Source organism: Taudactylus pleione, unplaced genomic scaffold (assembly GCF_031769625.1).
Source record: "Taudactylus pleione unplaced genomic scaffold, aTauple2 ptg000276l, whole genome shotgun sequence".
Taxonomy (NCBI): domain Eukaryota; kingdom Metazoa; phylum Chordata; class Amphibia; order Anura; family Myobatrachidae; genus Taudactylus; species Taudactylus pleione.
In genome coordinates this window covers 3,370,562-3,390,007 of record NW_028284678.1, presented here as the reverse complement: position 1 = coordinate 3,390,007, position 19,446 = coordinate 3,370,562, and the positions used below count along the sequence as shown (strand labels likewise).

The 19,446-nt window shown below is 43.6% G+C and overlaps 1 protein-coding gene across 2 annotated transcripts in view; it reads right to left on the bottom strand.

The window, feature by feature from the left end:
- Positions 1–19,446, bottom strand: part of NCAM2 (neural cell adhesion molecule 2) — a 342,401-nt gene that overhangs the window by 150,554 nt on the left and 172,401 nt on the right. For both annotated transcript variants that reach the window (XM_088481682.1, XM_088481683.1), the window contains exon 7: positions 18,454–18,614. In XM_088481682.1, the coding sequence (XP_088337808.1) occupies positions 18,454–18,614 (161 nt within the window). The remainder of the gene's footprint in view (positions 1–18,453; positions 18,615–19,446) is intronic.

Sequence of the window (19,446 nt, the reverse complement as noted above, 5' to 3'; positions counted from 1 at the left end):
ACATGGAGCAGCGCAGTGACCAACATATAATACAGGGAGAGTGGCAGTGACCATCATATAATACAGGGAGCATTGCAGTGACTTCAATATAATGCAGGGAGCATTATACGCCACATGCCACCATACGAATACCCCATATGTCCACAAAAAAATACCCCACATGCCACCCAAGAACTACCCCACAATGCCCACATAAAAATACCCCACATGCCACAACAGAAATACCCTGTATGCCCACATAAAAATATCCCACATGACCCCTACAAAAATATCAGACATGCCTCCCACAGAAATACCCACTTTAGTGCACCATATGCCCCAAGATGCAATTTTCCCCACAGTGCCTGACAATCACAGACATACCTGACAGTCACAGATATACCTGACAGTCCACATACATACCTGACAGTATACATACATCATACCTGACAGCCACAGACATACATGACAGCCATAGACATACCTGACAGTCCACAGATATACCTGACAGTCACAGACATACATGACAGCCATAGACATACTTGACAATACACATACATACCTGACAGTCGCAGACATACTTGACAGTACACATACATGACAGTCACAGACATACCTGACAGTACACATACATATCTGACAGTCACAGCTGAGCCTCCTGCTGCCTGCAGTGTCCAGACAAACCAGACAAACCGTGCAGCCTTTCAAGGTCCTGTTTCCTCCAGTCGCACTGCAGTCAGGCCCTGATTCAGAGCCGGATGCTCTGACAGAGCGCTCGCTCTGAATCAGGGCTGGGCTATTTTTTTTTTTTAATGGCCTCCTGGCTGCTCGCATAGCTGTGGGTGACCACCCACAGCTATAACGAGCGGCCAGGAAGATGGTCACGATAGTCAAGACCATCGCGACCATCAGCTTGCGATGAGACCCTTGTGGTAGGGTCTCATTGCCGCAAGCCCCAGAGAGATTTCGGCTCAAACAGAGCCAAAATCTCTCCCACTGACATCACTCGTGATGTCAGTGGGGCTGGCCCCAGACGGAGGCGTTCACATGGGATCGCATCAGTTTGGGCAGCCACTCCCCCAGCCTGCCCACCAAAGGGGGCGTGCTGTCACTCAACATCGACAGCACGCCCCCTTTGTTGTGAGACCCGAAGCGACGTAGTGCCCGTCGCTATCCGGGTCTCGCGCATGCGCATGACGGAGCTGGCTCCATCGTGCGCATGCGCACTGGCCCACCATTGACCCGGTTGCGAGCACACAGCGCTTGTGACTGGGTCAGAATCAGGCCCTCAGACCTCTTTTCTAGGCTGGAGTCTGTGGCAGGCAAGGAATGGACTTCTGCTGTGCAACTGCTTAAATATCCCCATGATGAGGGAAACAGGGTAGAGGAATACAATTTCCTTCTATCCACAGCAGCACTTTCGAGGAATAGTGTGTATCGCCGGCAGTTATCAGAGAATGTGTGGACAGTCCTGGCCCGTGACCAGTCCCTCAGAATAGGGTCATCTGCACAGCGCTCCCCTATGGTATGTGCCCCCCCCCCCCGTCATCGTGGCATATTAAGCCCCGCCCCCTTGCAGAAAGGGGCGGAACCTAGAAGCAGTGGGGCCCACTGGGGAATTACCCGGCTTCCCGATGGGCCAGTCCAGGCCTGTGTATCTGTAAAAGACAGTCGAAGATCTATGGAAATCCTTATTAGTATATTTAGTAGAGGTTGATTTAAGTCTTTTGGGCGTTTATTTGTCAGTTTTGCAATCAGCTCATTTAATAGAGGCCAAACCGAGGAGAAACAGACCAAATGACAGACTTTAGAACACAATAGAACATCAGCTCAATATCAAAGATTTTTTTACTAGAATAGAAATCCCTGATTAATAGACCTGGCTCTGGCAGGTAAGTTTATGTGAAGCACTGCAAAGATCACTTTGATTTGTACAGGCTTCATTTGATTAATAAACTTTAACAGTTATATAAAAAATTATAAAATGCTGTGGAGTCCCCACAAATCATTAACCAGCCCCGGGCTTCTGAGTCTAGGCTGATATTGTAAAATATGGGGGGATCACATGTGATCTCCCCTATGTTTGCAATAAGAGCATTAGGCTGAACCATCCTGAGCAGCTGATGCTATAGGTGGTGGACACCAGCATGGGGTACCCCTGCCATAATGGCAACCAGCCCTTGACTGATCAGCCAAGGGCTGGAATCCCTAAGGAAGTGATCCCCTCTCCCAAAAGACAACCAGCCCTGGGCTCTTCTCCTTACACCCAAAGCTTTGGGTGAGGTATTAATGTATGAAATGGTTAAATAATATTGTTCTTCACAGGTGGACTACAGGCAGTTACTGTACCACGCTCTGAAATATCAGCGCATCCTCATTCATTCCTATGGAGAGTGTCCCCTAGTGACCTCTCATTCGTGACAGAGCTCCTGTAGGAGCAGTAGCAGAGGGGTTTTTTATTTTGTCAAGATTCTGGGATGTTACATGAACCGAAGAGGATGTGAACCCCTAAATTTTTTGAGTAATACATGGGTCAACAAGAACTGTGTTGGGGTGTTTTTATTTATTAAAAAATACAATATTTGGGTGGGTGAGGTGATTTTAAAGCCGATTATTTAAAAGAAACTGGAACAGATCATAGTGATCTCTGCAGTGCTTTAAGTCTGCCACAGATTGACAGTGGATTGTCACCAAATTTGCTGCAGAATAGGGGGTTGATATCCAATGGGTAACAATGGCGGATGATAAATGACTGTCAAAACCAATGCATACAGCTGTGTCCTCATACACCTAGGGACTGATTCAAAGATGTACGCTAACTCAATGGTTAGCGTACATCTCTGATGGTGGGAGCACTGCACATGATGGAGATTCTGGTCTCTCCACTCCCCCTCCCAAAGGCAGTGACATACCTCCGTTTTAAGAAACTGAGGCCATTGCCGCCCCCTCCCCGTCCCGAAATGGCAGCATACTGTCAATCACTGGAAGTCTGCTGCTGGACTCCGTGCGTGATCGCATACCCGCTCTGCACATGCACTGAATAAGTCCTGTGCATGCACAAATTCGCTAATATTCAGCGTGCACTACTGAATAAGGCCCAATGTCCTGACCTCACAATTCTGGGTGTGATGGGCACTCCCATATTTACACAAGCACTGCTCAAAACCAACCAATTCTAGCAGATAGGTTAGAAACATTCTGCTTCCGTTTAAGATAATTTTTAAAAACAAATGAAGTAAAATGATTAGGATAATGAGTATTATGACTACTGCTATACATTGCAGTAGTAGTTGTAGTATACTTTATTTGACTTCATAGAGTTGGGAGCAAAGCCTAAAAAAGCAAGTAACTATGGCCCTCATTCAGAGCCGTACGCTCTGAGCAGAGCGCACGCTCTGAATGAGGGCCGGGCTCCATTTTCATGGAGCGTCCTCCTGGACGCTCGTATAGCTGTGGGTCACCACCCACAGGCTATACGAGCGTGCTTTTTGATGGCCGCGATGGTCGAGACCATCGCGACCATCGAAATTGCGAGCCGGAGCCTGCGGTTGAGGTTTTCAACCGCAAGCTCCGGAGTGATTTTGGCTCTATCAGAGCCAAAATCACTCCCACTGACATCACTAGTGATGTCAGTGGGCCGGCTTCTGACGGGAGGCGTTCCCGTGGGAACGCCCCCGTCAGGGAGGCACGCCCCCGGCACGCCCACCAAAGGGGGCGTGCTGTCAATCAACATTGACAGCACGCCCCCTTTGATCGGACACAACGAGCGAAGGACTTTCCTTCGCTCGTCGCGTCTGGCGCATGCGCACGACGGAGCTCCCTCCGTCGTGCGCATGCTCAGTGCATAACATCGACCCACTTGCGAGTGGACAGCCGCTCGCGAGTGGGTCTGAATCAGGCCCTATGTATCTGGACAAACCATGTTGCAATGCAAGGGGTGTGAATACCTTTAATATTTTTGCATGCAGGGTAAATACTGGCTGCTGTTGCATGTAGCCCACAAAATGCTGGACAGCTATATTTTGCACTGTAATATAGATCTGAGTTTGGATATGCCCCTCCCAAATCTAAATTTCTCTGCACATTGTACATGTGCCCCACCTGCAGTGCAACACATACTGTACTTGCCTACTTTTTTGGGGGGAAGTTGGTAGAATGTGGTAGAAATGCCTACTCTACCAGGGGTGCGGGGGGTTACCCAAAAAATCGGAAGTCCCCCGCGATTTCCGGGAGAGTAGGCATGTATGGTGCAACATGGATTTACCAAAATGCACATTTAATTGCTCTTTTTTAGCTTTGCTCCAACCTAGGCATCAGTCCCTAAATATCATTAACATAGAAGTAGATGACTTGCCCAAACAGGCCTACCATGTAAAAGTTGTGTGGAAGATGGAATATATCAATGTTAGCCATGCTGTCATTATAGGTAGAATAGGAGACAAAGTGGTATTATTACTAGTGCAGATTTTTAGAAGTGAATATAGCTCATAGCAACCAATCAGATTCTACTTAACATTTATCTAGCACCTTCTAGAATAGAGGTGGGCAATAAGCGGCCCCCCAGCTGTTGTAGAACTACACATCCCAGCATGCCCTGCCACAGTTTTGCTATTTGGTCATGCTGAAACTGTTGCAAGGCATGCTGGGATTTGTAGTTCAGCAACAGCTGGAGGGCCACTTATTGCCCACCCGTTCTAGAAGATAATAGCTAGAATCTGATTGGTTGCTAAGGGCAATATCTCCAATTTCTAAAAATTTGCACTATAGTAAATATACCCCAAAATCGGGATAATAAGGGGGAAAGTTATTTGAAATTGTGGCTCTCCAAGGATCATTTAGGCTTGATGAAGGTTAAGAAAAGTCTAATTGGGTGGGATTGAGACTTCTTTAGATGAGAAACAATGTGATGGATGTTTTGCCATCTAGCTTGGGAGCAGCAAGGAGGAGATTTATCAAACCTTCTAAATAGGACAAGTGGATAAATTACTCAAAATAACCAATCAGCTTCTAGCTGTCATTTATCTAGTATAATTTATACATTGAGAACTTTAAGCGGATTGGTTGCTATGTACATTATCTCCCCTTGTTCTCTTTGGAAAGTTTGATAAATGTCCCCTTAAAAGAGAGGAAATAAAATACCAATTCTCTAATACTATGGGAGTGCTGCAACCTGACAAACATTACTTACCTAGGAATAAGTACATAGCATGTTATGTTGTATATGAAAACATTGTTGAATTGACTGAGGGCCTGATTCAGAGCCGCTCGTAAGCGGCCGCTCGTTCGCTCCGAGCGATGTTCGCACAACTGCGCATGCGTATGGGTTGTAATATGCATGCGTGAACCAGTCATTGCGGTCGGAATTTGTGTGCACGCAAAATAGCGAATGCCTGCTAATTTGAGTGACAGAATGAGGTGTTTGTGGGTGGTAACAGGGGAAGGTGCTTGAAAACGGGGAGTGGAGATCCGAACGCAGGCGTGCCAAACGGTCAAAACGGGCATTTTAAGGGTGTGCAGAATTAACAAAGCAGCATCATCGACCACGTCACTTGGTTGTCTTTTAGCCTGAACTGAGTGAATATAGGCCCTCATTCAGAGCCGGACGCAATTAGCGCTCGCTCGTCCTGAAAATAGGGGTGGCTATTCAAATGAACCGTTCGCTGTTTGCGGTCTGTTCACGCCTCTAGGTCTGAACGAGCGAACAAAACTTGCGGTCGTTATTTGGGAAACTACGCCCCCTGGCCGCTCGCATCCTACGTCATGTCCGCTATTTATTAGATTAATCGAGTACATCGAATAGAATATAAACTGCTCGCTATTCTTTTGGTCGGTTTTTGCTACCACAATTTTGCGAGCAGTTCTTGGCTATAAAATAACCCAGTGATGTGGTTAATGACGCTGCTGTTTTAATTATGCACACCCATAAAACGCCCGTTTTGACCTTTAAGCACGCCTGCGTTCTGATTTCCACTCCCCTTTTCAAGCACCTTCCCCTGTTACCACCCACATAAGCCTCATTCTGTCACTCAAATTATCAGGCATTCGCTATTTTGCGAGCACATGAATTTCGACCGCACTGACTGGTTCGCGCATGCGTATAACGATCCGCACGCATGCGCAGTTGGCCAAACATCGCTCGGAGCGAACGAGCTGCCGCTTACGAGTGGCTCTGAATCAGGCCCATAGCTCATAGCAACCAATCAGATTCTACTTTACATTTATCTAGCACCTTCTAGAATAGAGGTGGGCAATAAGCGGCCCCCAGCTGTTGTAGAACTACACATCCCAGCATGCCCTGCCACAGTTTTGCTATTTTGTCATGCTGAAACTAAATTAAAGTTTACCCTGCGGTTCCCACCATTGACTACAATGGAGGGAGCCGTTCATTGGCTGAGAGACGGGAGATGACCTCTCTCAGCCAATGAACGCTTAGCAGCGGGGTTTCCATGGTGATACCCCGCCGCTAAGCTCTCATTCAGGAAGTACCGTTCTATAGAATGGTACTAAGTTCGTGGATCGCGTTTTCGTTTTTTTTTTTGCCAAGTCCGGGATGCCTACTTTGGAACGAAGAGGACAGAACCTCGCATAGGAGATGGTGAGTATGTTTTTTTTCACAGGTCCCCTCGGGATACTTTACCGGACAAGTGGATCGATGCTACAGGTTACATAGGTGAGTATGTGTACATGTGTGTGTGTGTGTATGTATGTTTAATAAACTTATACTGTCACGGTGTGTGCGTCCTGTGTTTTTTTAAACATTTTTTTTACAGGTGAACTACAGGTACTAGTGGGCCCTTAATGCCCTGCATGCTGGTACTTGTGGTTCTCCAAGTACCAGCATGCGGGGCAGGCTAGCTGGGACTTGCAGTTCTACTTGTAAAGACAATGTTTGATATTCTTTATTTACACCACACCATACAATCAACCCGCCACCCACCGCCACCAGGGGTGGCGGGGATAGCCCCGGGCTATCAGCCTGGGCCTGGGGTGCCCTGGAGAGGGTGACCCCTTTATTGGGGGGGTCCCCAGCTCTCCAGGGATCCCCGGCCTGGGCTGACTAGCGGTCAGGGCTGATGCTGCGGCTGGGGGGCCCGGTGAAAGGGCTCCCCTGGCTGTGGCATCAGTTCCCCGCTAGAAAAAGTCCAGTGCTGGTTCTGGAACATACAGGGGAACCCTACTAATTTTTTGTCCCCTGTATTTCCAGAACCAGGACCGGATCAGAGCCCAGAGCTGGTTGCGCAGAATACGGGGCACCCCTACGTCGTTTGTCCCCCGTATTTTGGCAACCAGCGCTGGTTCTGACTAGCCCGGTGCTGGTTGTGCTTAAGTACAGGGGACCCCTACGTCGTTTGTCCCCTGTATTTAAGCACACCCAACACTGGGTTACTAATGCCCTGGGCTGGTTGCTCTTTTTTTGGGGGGTGCATGCCATTTTTTTCTTTTTTTACACAGGTTTTTTTTTTTTTTTTTTACCACAGCAGTGCAGACGGGTCTCACGGACCTGTCATTGCTCTGTGCCAATCACACAGATGCATGTAGCACGGATCTCCCGGGTTCGTGCTACATGCAAATGGGCACCATAATGCTGATTGGCTTCCTGTCTGCAACTGCAGTGTCACTCCTAAATGGGCCACGTGTTTGTGCCGCCCACTTGTGTCGCTTAGCATAGTCATCCAGCTACCTCGGTGCAACCTTTTGGCCTAAAAACAATATTGTGAGGTGTGAGGTGTTCAGAATAGAGTAGAAATGAGTGGAAATTAATGTTATTGGGGTTATTAATAGAGTAGGAACAAAAAAAGGCCCATTTTATGTGATTTTAGCGTTTTTTTTTATTTTTTCAGAAAAAATCCAGATCCAAAACACAAAACCCAGAACCCAAAACACGGAAGGGTGGTTTTGGCAAAACCAATCCAGATCCAAAACACGAAGAAAGATCCAGATTTAAAACCAAAACACAAAACACGAAAAGTGGCCGGTGCACACCCCTAGTTGTAATACACATGCGTGAACCAGTCATTGCGGTCGGAATTTGTGTGCTCGCAAAATAGCGAATGCCTGCTAATTTGAGTGACAGAATGAGGCGTTTGTGGGTGGTAACAGGGGAAGGTGCTTGAAAACGGGGAGTGGAGATCCGAACGCAGGCGTGCCAAACGGTCAAAACGGGCATTTTAAGGGTGTGCATAATTAACAAAGCAGCATTATCGACCACGTCACTTGGTTGTCTTTTAGCCTGAACTGCTCGCATGATTGCGGTAGGAAAATCTTACCACAAGTACTGCGAGCAGTTCATACGCCTTTCGATGTACTCGATTAATCTAATAAATAGCGGAGATGACGTAGGATGTGAGCGGCCAGGGGGCGTTTTTAAAAAAATAGCAAGCGCATGTTTCGTTCGCTTGTTCAGACATAGAGGCGTCAACAGACCGCAAAGAGCGAGCGCTCTATTTAAATATCCGGCCCCTTTTTCGGAACGAGTGAGCGCAAATAACATCCGGCTCTGAATCAGGCCCTGAGTTTTCTCATTTGAGGCATACTGAAATATGGTATATCCAATGTAAAGTGCTTTACTCCAGTGCTTTACACAGAGCCGTAACTAGACTTTTTGGTGCCCGGTGCCAGAAAGAGCATTGGCGCCCCCCTAATTTTTCAAAGGGACATAATGCACCCAAAAAAGGGGAGTGGCCTCATGGGGAAGGTCCAGGGAATAGATAGAAGAGGCCAGGAGATGCTGGGGATGAAATAAGAGAAAGCTACAAGCAAGAATGATAATAAACAGAAATTTGACAGGTCCAAACAGCGCTCCCTGACCTGTGGTGCCCTATGCGATGGCACCAGCCGCACCCTAGCTACGGCCCTGGCTTTACACATCCCAGCAAGGCATGCCACAGTTTTATTATGTCCTAGCAGCAAAACTGTGGCAGGGTATGCTGGGATGTATAGTTCCACAGCAGCTGGAGTGTTTTTTCCGAGCCCTGCTTTAGTTTACACCAAATGTTTTCTATAACCTCAGACTAATGCTTCTTCAATAAGTGCAGGGGCAAACGCAGGAATTTTATAGGGGGATTTACACATACATATAGATTAGATATGCACACACATATATACGTACATACACATACACATATAGATACAATCAGGTGCATAAATATTGGGACATTGACAGAATTTTCATATTTTGGCCTCTATTCACCACCACAATGGCTTTGGAATGAAACAAACAAGATGTGCTTTAACTGCAGACTTTCAGATTTAATTTGAGGGTAATTACATCCAAATCAGGTGAACGGTATAGGAATTACAATGATTTCTATATGTGCCTCCCACTTTTTAAGGGGCCAAAAGTAATGGGACAAACTACACAATCCTAAATCTAACTTTCACTTTTTAATACTTTGTTGCAAATCCTTTGCAGGCGATTACAGCGTGAAGTCTTAAACGCATAGACATCACCAGATGCTGGGTTTCATCCCTGGTGATGCTCTGCCAGGCCTCTACTGCAAATGTCTTCAGTTCCTGCTTGTTCTTAGGGCATTTTCCCTTAAGTTTTGTCTTCATCAAGTGAAATGCATGCTCAATCGTATTCAGGTCAGGGGATTGACTTGGCCATTGCATAACATTCCACTTTTTAGCCTTAAAAAACTCTTTGGTTGCTTTTGCAGTATGCTTCGGGTCATTGTCCATCTGCACCATGAAGCGCCGTCCAATGAGTTCTGAAGCATTTGACTGAATATGAGCATATAATATTGCCCGAAACACTTCAGAATTCATTCTGCTGCTTTTGTCAGCAGTCACATCATCAATAAATACAAGGGAACCAGTTCCATTGGCAGCCATACATGTCCATGCCATGACACTACCACCACCATGCTTCACTGACGAGGTGGTATGTTTTGGATCATGAGCAGTTCCTTTCCTTCTCCATACTCTTCTCTTCCCATCACTCTGGTACAAGTTGATCTATATCTCATCTGTCCATAGGATGTTGTTCCAGAACTGTAATGGCTTTATTAGATGTTGTTTGGCAAACTCTAATCTGGTCTTCCTGTTTTTGAGGCTCACCAATGGTTTACATCTTGTGGTGAACCCTCTATATTCACTCTTGTGAAGTCTTCTCTTGATTGTTGACTTTGACACATATACACCTACCTCCTGGAGAGTGTTCTTGATTTGGCCAACTGTTGTGAAGGGGTTTTTCGTCACCAGGGAAATAATTATTTTGTCATCCCCCACAGTTGTCTTCCGGGTCTTTTGGTGTTGCTGAGCTCTCCGGTGCGTTCTTTCTTTTTAAGAATGTTCCAAACAGTTGATTTGGCCACACCTAATGTTTTTGCTATCTCTCTGATGGGTTTGTTTTGATTTCTCAGCCTAATGATGGCTTGCTTCACTGATAGTGACAGCTCTTTGGATCTCATATTGAGAGTCGACAGCAACTGATTCCAAATGCAAATGTCACACCTAGAATCAACTCCAGACCTTTTACCTGCTTAATTGATAATGAAATAACGAGGGAATAGCCCACACCTGTCCATGAAATAGCTTTTGAGTTGATAGTCCCATTACTTTTGGCCCCTTAAAAAGTGGGAGGTACATATAGAAACCGTTGTAATTCCTACACCGTTCACCTGATTTGGATGTAATTACCCTCAAATTAAATCTGAAAGTCTGCAGTTAAAGCACATCTTGTTTGTTTCATTTAAAAGCCATTTGTGGTGGTGAATAGAAGCCAAAATATGAAAATTCTGACAATGTCCCAATATTGATGGACCTGACTGTATATACAGTACACAGACCCTTACCATGCAGACCTGGCAGGCTGGCACCATCGTGTCATTAGGCCCCTCCCACTAGCGTGAAACTGCCACAACTCATCAATCAGTTTCACTGTAGTGGGAGGGGCCAAATGATGAGATTCTAATGGAATTGCGTCATATTGGCTCCGCCTCCCATGATTGACCAGCGAATGGCAGCATTTTGCCATGAGGGGGCGGGGCTTAAGACCATGATGCCTGCTCTCAAATCTATCGGGGGGGTTTTGGGTACTCAGAAACCCCCCCTGCGTGCGTTACTGAAATGCTTATATATCCATTCGTTATTCAAAGTCGCCTTTGTATAATATGATGGGGAAGGTAGGCCTCAGTATATTTAAAAAAAAATGGTTCAGCAAAAACCACAACAAAGCCAGGAAGTTAGCAGTGGCAACATTCCATGCTAATGATTATACCAAAATTGGAAATAATGAAATTGTGGGGTTAGGTGATCAATTTGCTGCATCATAAAACATCATAAAACAAAACAAATCAGTAATAGCCATTTTTGAATTCAGATCCTCCTTGGCAACATGGTCAGACAAATGGTTTGCAACTAAAGGGCCCCATATAGCTATCAATAGATAGCCCGATCCTCTAATTGGATTGGAAACGCCGATGCCCTGGTTGGATATGCCGACCGGCGGCTAACAATGTTTGCAAATCCGTCAGAGGATCTGTGAAACTCTAGATGTTAAAAGTCACCGATTTGCAAATCATGATCATATTTTGATTGTGATCGCCAAATTTCACCAAACTTCCGACCCGCATCCGGGGATTGCCGAATTGACAATCCGTTGCTGGTGTATGGGGGCCTTAATGCAAGATACAATAAAGAAATATTCTGGAAAGCCACAATTCACACATCAATATAATAGAATAGTGCAACTCAAATGATATTTGGCTCTCTTTTTCTCTCTATGTAAGGGTATAGGAGCAATGAAGCCAATGTACTTTGACATCTGTCCAAAACAAAATAGAGCGGAGGGGCTTCTTTTCAGCCAGAGCCTTTTCACACATATACTATGTTGCTGTTAGGGCTGCTACCATGTCTAACATTGTAATGCTCTGATTACAGGCTGGTCGAGATTGGCTACAGGTCGATCTAAACCTGTGAATATTTTCGTTTACTGCCTGGCTATAAAAAGGACATTTTAACAAGAGAAACACACATGAAAATTTGGACATTTTCCATTACTAGATCAACACCTCTGACTTGTGTAATGTTTCCCTTACAACTGCATCAATGCACAATGTATAACATAGATGCAGTATAATGTCACAAACCTCCCGCTAGGCTAAAAACGGTCCTCCGTGATCGGCTGAATTATTTAAAGTGACATTTAATGTGCCAAGTGTGCTGGAAGCAATAAACCTTTTTTATTATTACAAAAGTGCTTTTGTGAAAAATCACTGTAAAAATATTTTTTTCCCTGCAATATCTGATATATCTATTATTGAAGAGTAAAATTAAATATATGACTTAATCAAACACAAATAACATGACAGTCCAATAAAGATCAACCATGCAAAACATCCAAGTATTTTAAGCATATGTATCTAATTTCCCTAAAATCATAATTCTTATGTGTTTTGTACATATCAACAGCAAAATAAAGAAAGAGAACAACAGCTAAGACTAAACGGTACCTCAGCCCGCTGAGAAGCATTGTGATTAGCAAGGAACCTGCGAAGCATGTGGCTGAATCTTTGACAGGTGTCTTAACCTTGATAACAAGCCAGAACTGACTGCATCTTCCAAAAAAAAATCATTGCAAATGAAATCTGGAAGCTCCAAATCCTCCCTTCTAAATGTGCTTATAAAATGATCACAATCTCAGACTGTAAACGTATGGCTGAATCTAAGACTCGCCTTGTGTGGCTGCTGCATTTCAGCAAAACAAACAACACTTTAAAGGACAATAATATATATGTGCTTCTGATGGGAAGGAGGAGGGGGAGTTACAGGGGCAAACGCAGGATTTCTAGAGGGGGGGGGTTCCAAATGCCTGATTTTAGAGTGAGTGTGGCCAGTCCATGAAGAGGGCATAATTAGCACCTAACCAGCTTTAATATGTGTCATACAAAGCGCAGTGTATGTCATAATTCTAACATATATTAATATCAGCGATCACAGTAAGCCATTAGATGTGGCAGTAGGGACATCCTGCCATGTTTTCATTTCACATGTGAGCACCATTCCAGAGCATGGGAGCAAACAGGAGTCTGGGGAGCAGCAGAAGAACCTAGAGCTGCCCTGGACATATAGGTACATATTGGTCTCATTATGCACTGGATAACTGTATTAATCATTAACCCTATAGATGCTCTTATAGCAGTGCAACCCATACATGCTTACTCTCCCGGGAATTGCGGGAGGCTCACGATTTTTCGGGTAACCCCCTGCACCCCAGGAAGAGTAGGTATATCTCCCGCATCCTGTCCACTTCCTAGTGAAGTGGGCAGGACGGGGAGATTTTACTTGGAATTTATGGGTCCGTAGGAAAGGGGTGGAGCTAAATGGGGCTAAATGGTGCAAAATGCATCATTTAGCCCCTCCCTCTCCTCACGGACCCGCAAATCGTGAGGGTTTTCTATAAAGGGGGTGGGCCTAATGTTGTCTATCATGAGAAAGGGGGGAAAAGGGGAAAGTGGGAAGTGTCACCGCACAGGTTTTTTATTCACCTTGTTGTAGAATAATTGATTATAAAAGACAAAATTGCTCTTATAACTACTGTATCATCAATCGTACCCCTCAGGGTGTATATTAGATTAGTGGAGGTGCTTCTCAGAGTAATATAAACATTGAAAAGGAAAGGAGTGGGAGGTATAACCAACCACAAGAGACTCTAAAGGGAGAGCACTCCCTATAGAGTCTTTTGTGGTTGGTTATACCTCCCACTCCGTTCCCTTTCTAATGTTGTCTATCGTCTGGCCCCGCCCCCCGAATAGGAGATCAGCAGGTCCCCTCCTGCTGCTCCTGGAAATCTGCAAGTATGGTGCAACCCTAACAGTGCATGTTTTCCGAATCTCCTAGTTGGTGCACAACTATATTCATTACTAGCTCACACATGGAACAAGATCCACAGTTGGCGCTAATTATTTAATTTCTGATACTGAAAAGAACATGCGGCACTAGTAAAATTCTATTATATTACTATTTCTATTGCCGTTATGGTGAAGGCTGGGGAGGGGGAATTCCAGGCAACCGGAATCCCCCCTGCATTTACCTATGAGCCAGAGTATTCTTGCAGTGTGCTAATATATGATAATTCACAAATGCATTAAATCAATATCTGTGCTGTTACCATTATCTGTGCTGTTACCATTCTCACAATAAAATATAGGCAACTAATAAGTATGGAAATCACATTTGATAAAAACATCAGGCACAGACAAGTAGAAATGTGGTAGTGGTAGTGGAAGTGTAGGCAATGTTATGTGCACTGGTGGGTTGCTATGGATAAAACAAGCTGGAAATATTTGTGTATGCCACTTTCTTCCTCCACAATTACGTGACTTTCGTCTGGTGGAACACACCAATAGCGTTGATGGAGCATAGACATCTCAGAAAGACAGAGGATTATAAAACAAACAAAAATGCGCGTTGTGCATCACTGGACTTTTTCAAGGATAATTGTGTAGTATGGGGTATATGTATTTAGGTTAATTTGCAATTGGATCTATTCTATGCCATTAATATAAATCAATCAGGTTTATGTACTAAGCCATGGAGAGTGTTAAAGTGGGGAGAGATAAAGTACCAACCAATCAGCTCCTCTGTCAATTTACAGACTGTGTTTGAAAAATGACAGCTAGGAGACTTTGGGGTCTAGTTACTAAGCAGTGTTATGAGACAGAGTGAAAAGTGATAAGGTACCAGACAATCAGCTCCTAACTGCCATCTCACAGGTTGTGTTAATGACAGTTAGGAGCTGATTGGCTGGCACCTTATCACTTTTCACTCTGTCTCCTAACACTGATAGTAAATAGAACCCTTTATCTCCATCCAATTTATCTCTTTCCAAGGCTTAGTACATAGACCCCTTTATTAGTTAAAAACTGAGAGATTATAATATTGGTTCCAATAAGATATAGGTATCTATTAGTATAGAGCATTTTATTTTCTTTAATTACAGAAGAGAGACATCCAATTTGTTAAAATTGACTTTTTTGTTAATTTGCATATAAATGAAATTGATAAATAGTAAAACAACTGTCAGTTGTCTTATAAAAGAGCTACTGGCATCACTGCAATCCCCAAGCAATACTTTGTGCCTAAGTCACTTTTTGTCATATGTGATTTTCATACTTATGAGATCACTGTATAAAAGCCAATTGTAACAGCTCAAATTGTCTTATATTAGAACACTGTAAGGCTGGGTACACACGTAAAGATTTTCTGTCCAACCATCCAACTAGTTGATTGGTTAGAATGAAAATCTGGAAAGGTATGGGAGTAATTCCCATTTTCCCAGATTTTTGGGGATTTAAATAGGATTTTTTATTAACATTTTTTTTACGTAAACGTTTAAAAATTTTAAATGTTTATTTAAAAAAACATTTTAATAAAAAATCCTATTTAAATCAAATACATCTCTTTTTGATTTATTTATTTATTTTAAATTACATTTTAGGCAAACCCTGCCTGCCTTGTACTTCTGATGCTGGGAACGTTTGCTTCGATGCGCAGGAAAATGCATGTTGTTATGTTACCATATGTACAGGAGTGCACACTGGGCATCTCCCATACCTTAAGCTGGAACATGCAATGTAAGCTCACATGTAATAATTGAATTGACCCCTTAATGCTATACAGTGGTTTAAATGAGAAAATAAATGGTGTACAGTGTCCTTGTTGTGTTGTATTATTCCCTAAGCTTCTATATTGCAGATAAAGTTTCATTCCTTCAGATCAATAAAACTGTTGTGTGTTACAGTAATAAAAATGATTAAATCCAATAAATATGAGAACTTGTATTTGACAATTCTTCATCTCAACATGTTTCCCTGACCATATTATTTTTTTAAAAAACATATTTGCACACCAGTAGAGGGCACTGTTCCCATACAATACATTGCACATTATATGCAGGATAAAAAAAAATCTAGTACATAAATATAATCGGCTAGCAATACTCTGTATTGCAAAGTACAAATATTTTGTAAAACAAAAACAAATTAGTAAAATATGATGTGGAAAAGAAACTTATGTAGAGAACTGCTTCTCGCTATAATTTACAAATTTACAAAGAATCGTGTTCTTAAAATCAAAATAATCAGTGAAATATGAGATGGAATAATTCTCAAATGTCAGTTATTACACTGATTTGTGATAGTAAATCATCACGCCTCATATGTTCTATCATTGTACTCGCACATGTCATTCATTGAAACTCACTTCTCACATTCACCCTTCTTTATGTGCCATCATTCGCCTCCATCACTCTTCACATATCATTCATTGTGTATCACTCATTGCCAATCATGCATTCATTACCCACTGCTCATTATGTCACCCAGAGCAAAACACTCATCATGATCCGCTCATCACACACCACTCAAAATACGTAACTACCCATATTTAATCTATGTAATTTTTGACAGTGGTCTGTCCCGTCTTCGTCATGCACAGTGAGAGCTGTGGCGCACCTCCACACCCAACGGCTCCCACAACAGCTATTGAAACAGGAGAGGAGAGTTGGGCCGTAGCGCCTGCAGAATTGGTATGTCTAATGGGGAAGAGATGGGGAGGGGGAAGGATGGGGTCAGAGTAGGGGCAGGCTGAGGTGCCCCTACTACTAGTACAATATATTTGCCTGACTAACACATGATTATGGGGTCTAAGCCATGGATGAAGAGAAAGACCCAACCAATCAGCTCCGGACTGTCATTTTTCAAACACAGCCTGAGACATGGCAGTTAGGAGCTGATTGCCTGGTACTTTATCTCCGTTCACTTTATCTCCATACAAGGCTTAGTAAATAGACACCTTTATCTGAAAATTGACACTTTACCCTTGATGAAAACTGTGATTATAACACTTAATTACTGCATATATAGTGCCCTTATATACACAAACACATTTTGCCAACAGTGAATAACATAACAACTATATTGCCAGGTTGGGTACAGTATCCCAATGGTCACAATGCGGATGGCCAGAATCCCTGTAGTGGTATCCCAACAGGTCAAAATCCTGATGGATTTTGGTATGTATTTTAACCCTTACCCTAATCCTCCCGCAGTCTAACTCTAACCCTCCGCTCCAGCAGCCTAACCATCCCATCCCGCAGCCTAGCTCTTACCATCTCCTCCTGTAGCCTAACCCTAGTGCCCAACCCTAAGCCTCCCCCTAACCCTACACCTAGTGTCTAACCCTCCCCCTAGTACCTAACCCTAAACCTCCCCCTAGTGCCTAAACCTAACCTCCCCTCCCATAGACTAACCCTAACCCTCCCCCTAGTACCTAACCCTAAACCTCACCCTAGTGCCTAACCCTAACCTCCCCTCCCATAGACTAACCCAAACCCTACACCTAGTGCCTAACCCTAAACCTCACCCCTAACCCTAATACTTACTGTTGGGATCTGTCAGGATTGGCATTCTGACAGTCTGGATCCTGACTACATCCCATATTGCCAGCCTAACATCAGTGTTGACCAGTAATTAGATAGACAGGTATAGCATTTGAATTAAACAATGTATATATGTTTCTGGTACTCCTATAGTTGTGGTTTATTTTTTTAAAAGATCTATTTAAAATTAAATGAAAGCATCATTAGTAAAATAGCCTCTAGTCCCGGAATGTCCAGGAGATTCCCAAATGTTGTCTAGTCCTCGTGGATTCTCAGGAGAGAAAACCAACCTTCAGGATCTGGCCCAGTGTGCGGTCCAGGAGCTTGATAACACGATTTGCTGTGATGTCACATGCGCGCATGCAGGGGGGGTTTCTGAGTACTCAGAAACCCCCCCCTGACTGACTAAATTTGTTTCATAGAGATGGAGACAGCCTTGGCTCCGTCTCTGAATGCTACCATGCATTGGCCGCGGGTCACCCGCGGCGCCGGGTGTGACGGAGCTGTCGCTCAGATAGAGAGCTCTGATTGGCAGAGCTCTCTGCAGAGGATTTGGCCGAGGCGAGAGCAACTACGCTTGCTGAGTAGCAGCAGCAGATCCGCTGGACCCCGGCAGCAACCCTCTTCCTCCCTCCTCAGCCCTTGGTTTTGTAAGTATGCTTGTGTTCGTGTGTGTGTATATATGCTGTGTGTAATCATGTTTGTGTTTATTTGTGTATGTATGTATGTATGCTGTGAGTAAGTGTGCTCATGTGTGTGCATGTGTGCTGTGGGTAAGTATGCTTACATGTGTATGTGTGCATGCTTTGTGTATGTGTGCATACTTGTGTGTGTATGTTATGTGTGTGTGTATGTGTATATATATATATATATATATATAAACCCCCCCTTAAAAATCCTGCGTTTGCCCCTTCTTGTGATATTGTATAATGAGAATGGGAAATAATGGCTCAAATCACATCACTTTTCCTATCCCCCCCGCCCCAAAATAAAGTCCCATTTGTAGGCAAGCTCACCTCCATGGATCCCCCATAGGGAATGCATACAGTGTCTTCAAGTACTGTATCATCATTAGTACATAACAGACTTACCAAACACTTGTAGAAATGACTGCTTTTCTGTGAATCCAGCTTTGTTGGTTGCTCTGCAGATGTAGGACCCAGCATCACTGTTTATAATGTTTTTAATGGTTAATTCGGTATTGTCTTCTCTTAAAGAATACTTATCATTTTCTTCTATCATTCTTCCATTCCTATAAAAGTAAAACAGTAAACGATTATTTACAAACTTACATTTTCAAACTTTAAGTGGGTAAACTATTGTTAAAATTAAATTTCAAGTCAGGAGAATTTTTCCTGCGTAAAACACAAAAACAATATATTTCCTATTCAGAAAAGATTTAGAAATTACACTTGTAAATAGAAATCAATTGACGTTCCAAGTTTTATTACTACAAGTGGATCATCAGAAGGATAAAAACTATTATAGACATATATACCTTTGTTGCATTACTGCCTCTTCTCTCTCTCTTGAAATGACAAGCATGAGGAAAGTGTGAAGTTTATGGAGTTAAAATAAACAACCAGCACGCTTGGAACTGCACTTTGAAAAAAGACTGGTTTTATTACTGTTGGAACATAGGGCCTGATTCAGAGCCGCTCATAAGCGGCAGTACGCTCGTTCTGAGCGATGTTCGCCCATCTGCGCATGCGTACGGTTTTTAATATGCATGCGCGAACCAGTCAGTGCGGACGGAAATCGTTTGTTCGCTATATAGCGAATGCCTGCTATTTTGAGTAACAGAATGAGGCGTATGTGGGTGGTAACAGGGGAAGGTGCTTGAAAACGGGGAGTGGAGATCAGAACGCAGGCATGTTTAAAGGTCAAAACGGGCATTTTATGGGTGTGCATAATTAATACAGCAGCGTCATTGACCACGTCACTTGGTTGTTTTATAGTCAGAACTGCTAGCAATATAGTGGTAGGAAAAACCAACCACAAGAATAGCGAGCAGTTCATACGCTGTTCGATGTACTCGATTAATCTAATAAATAGCGGACATGACGTATGATGCGAGCGGCCAG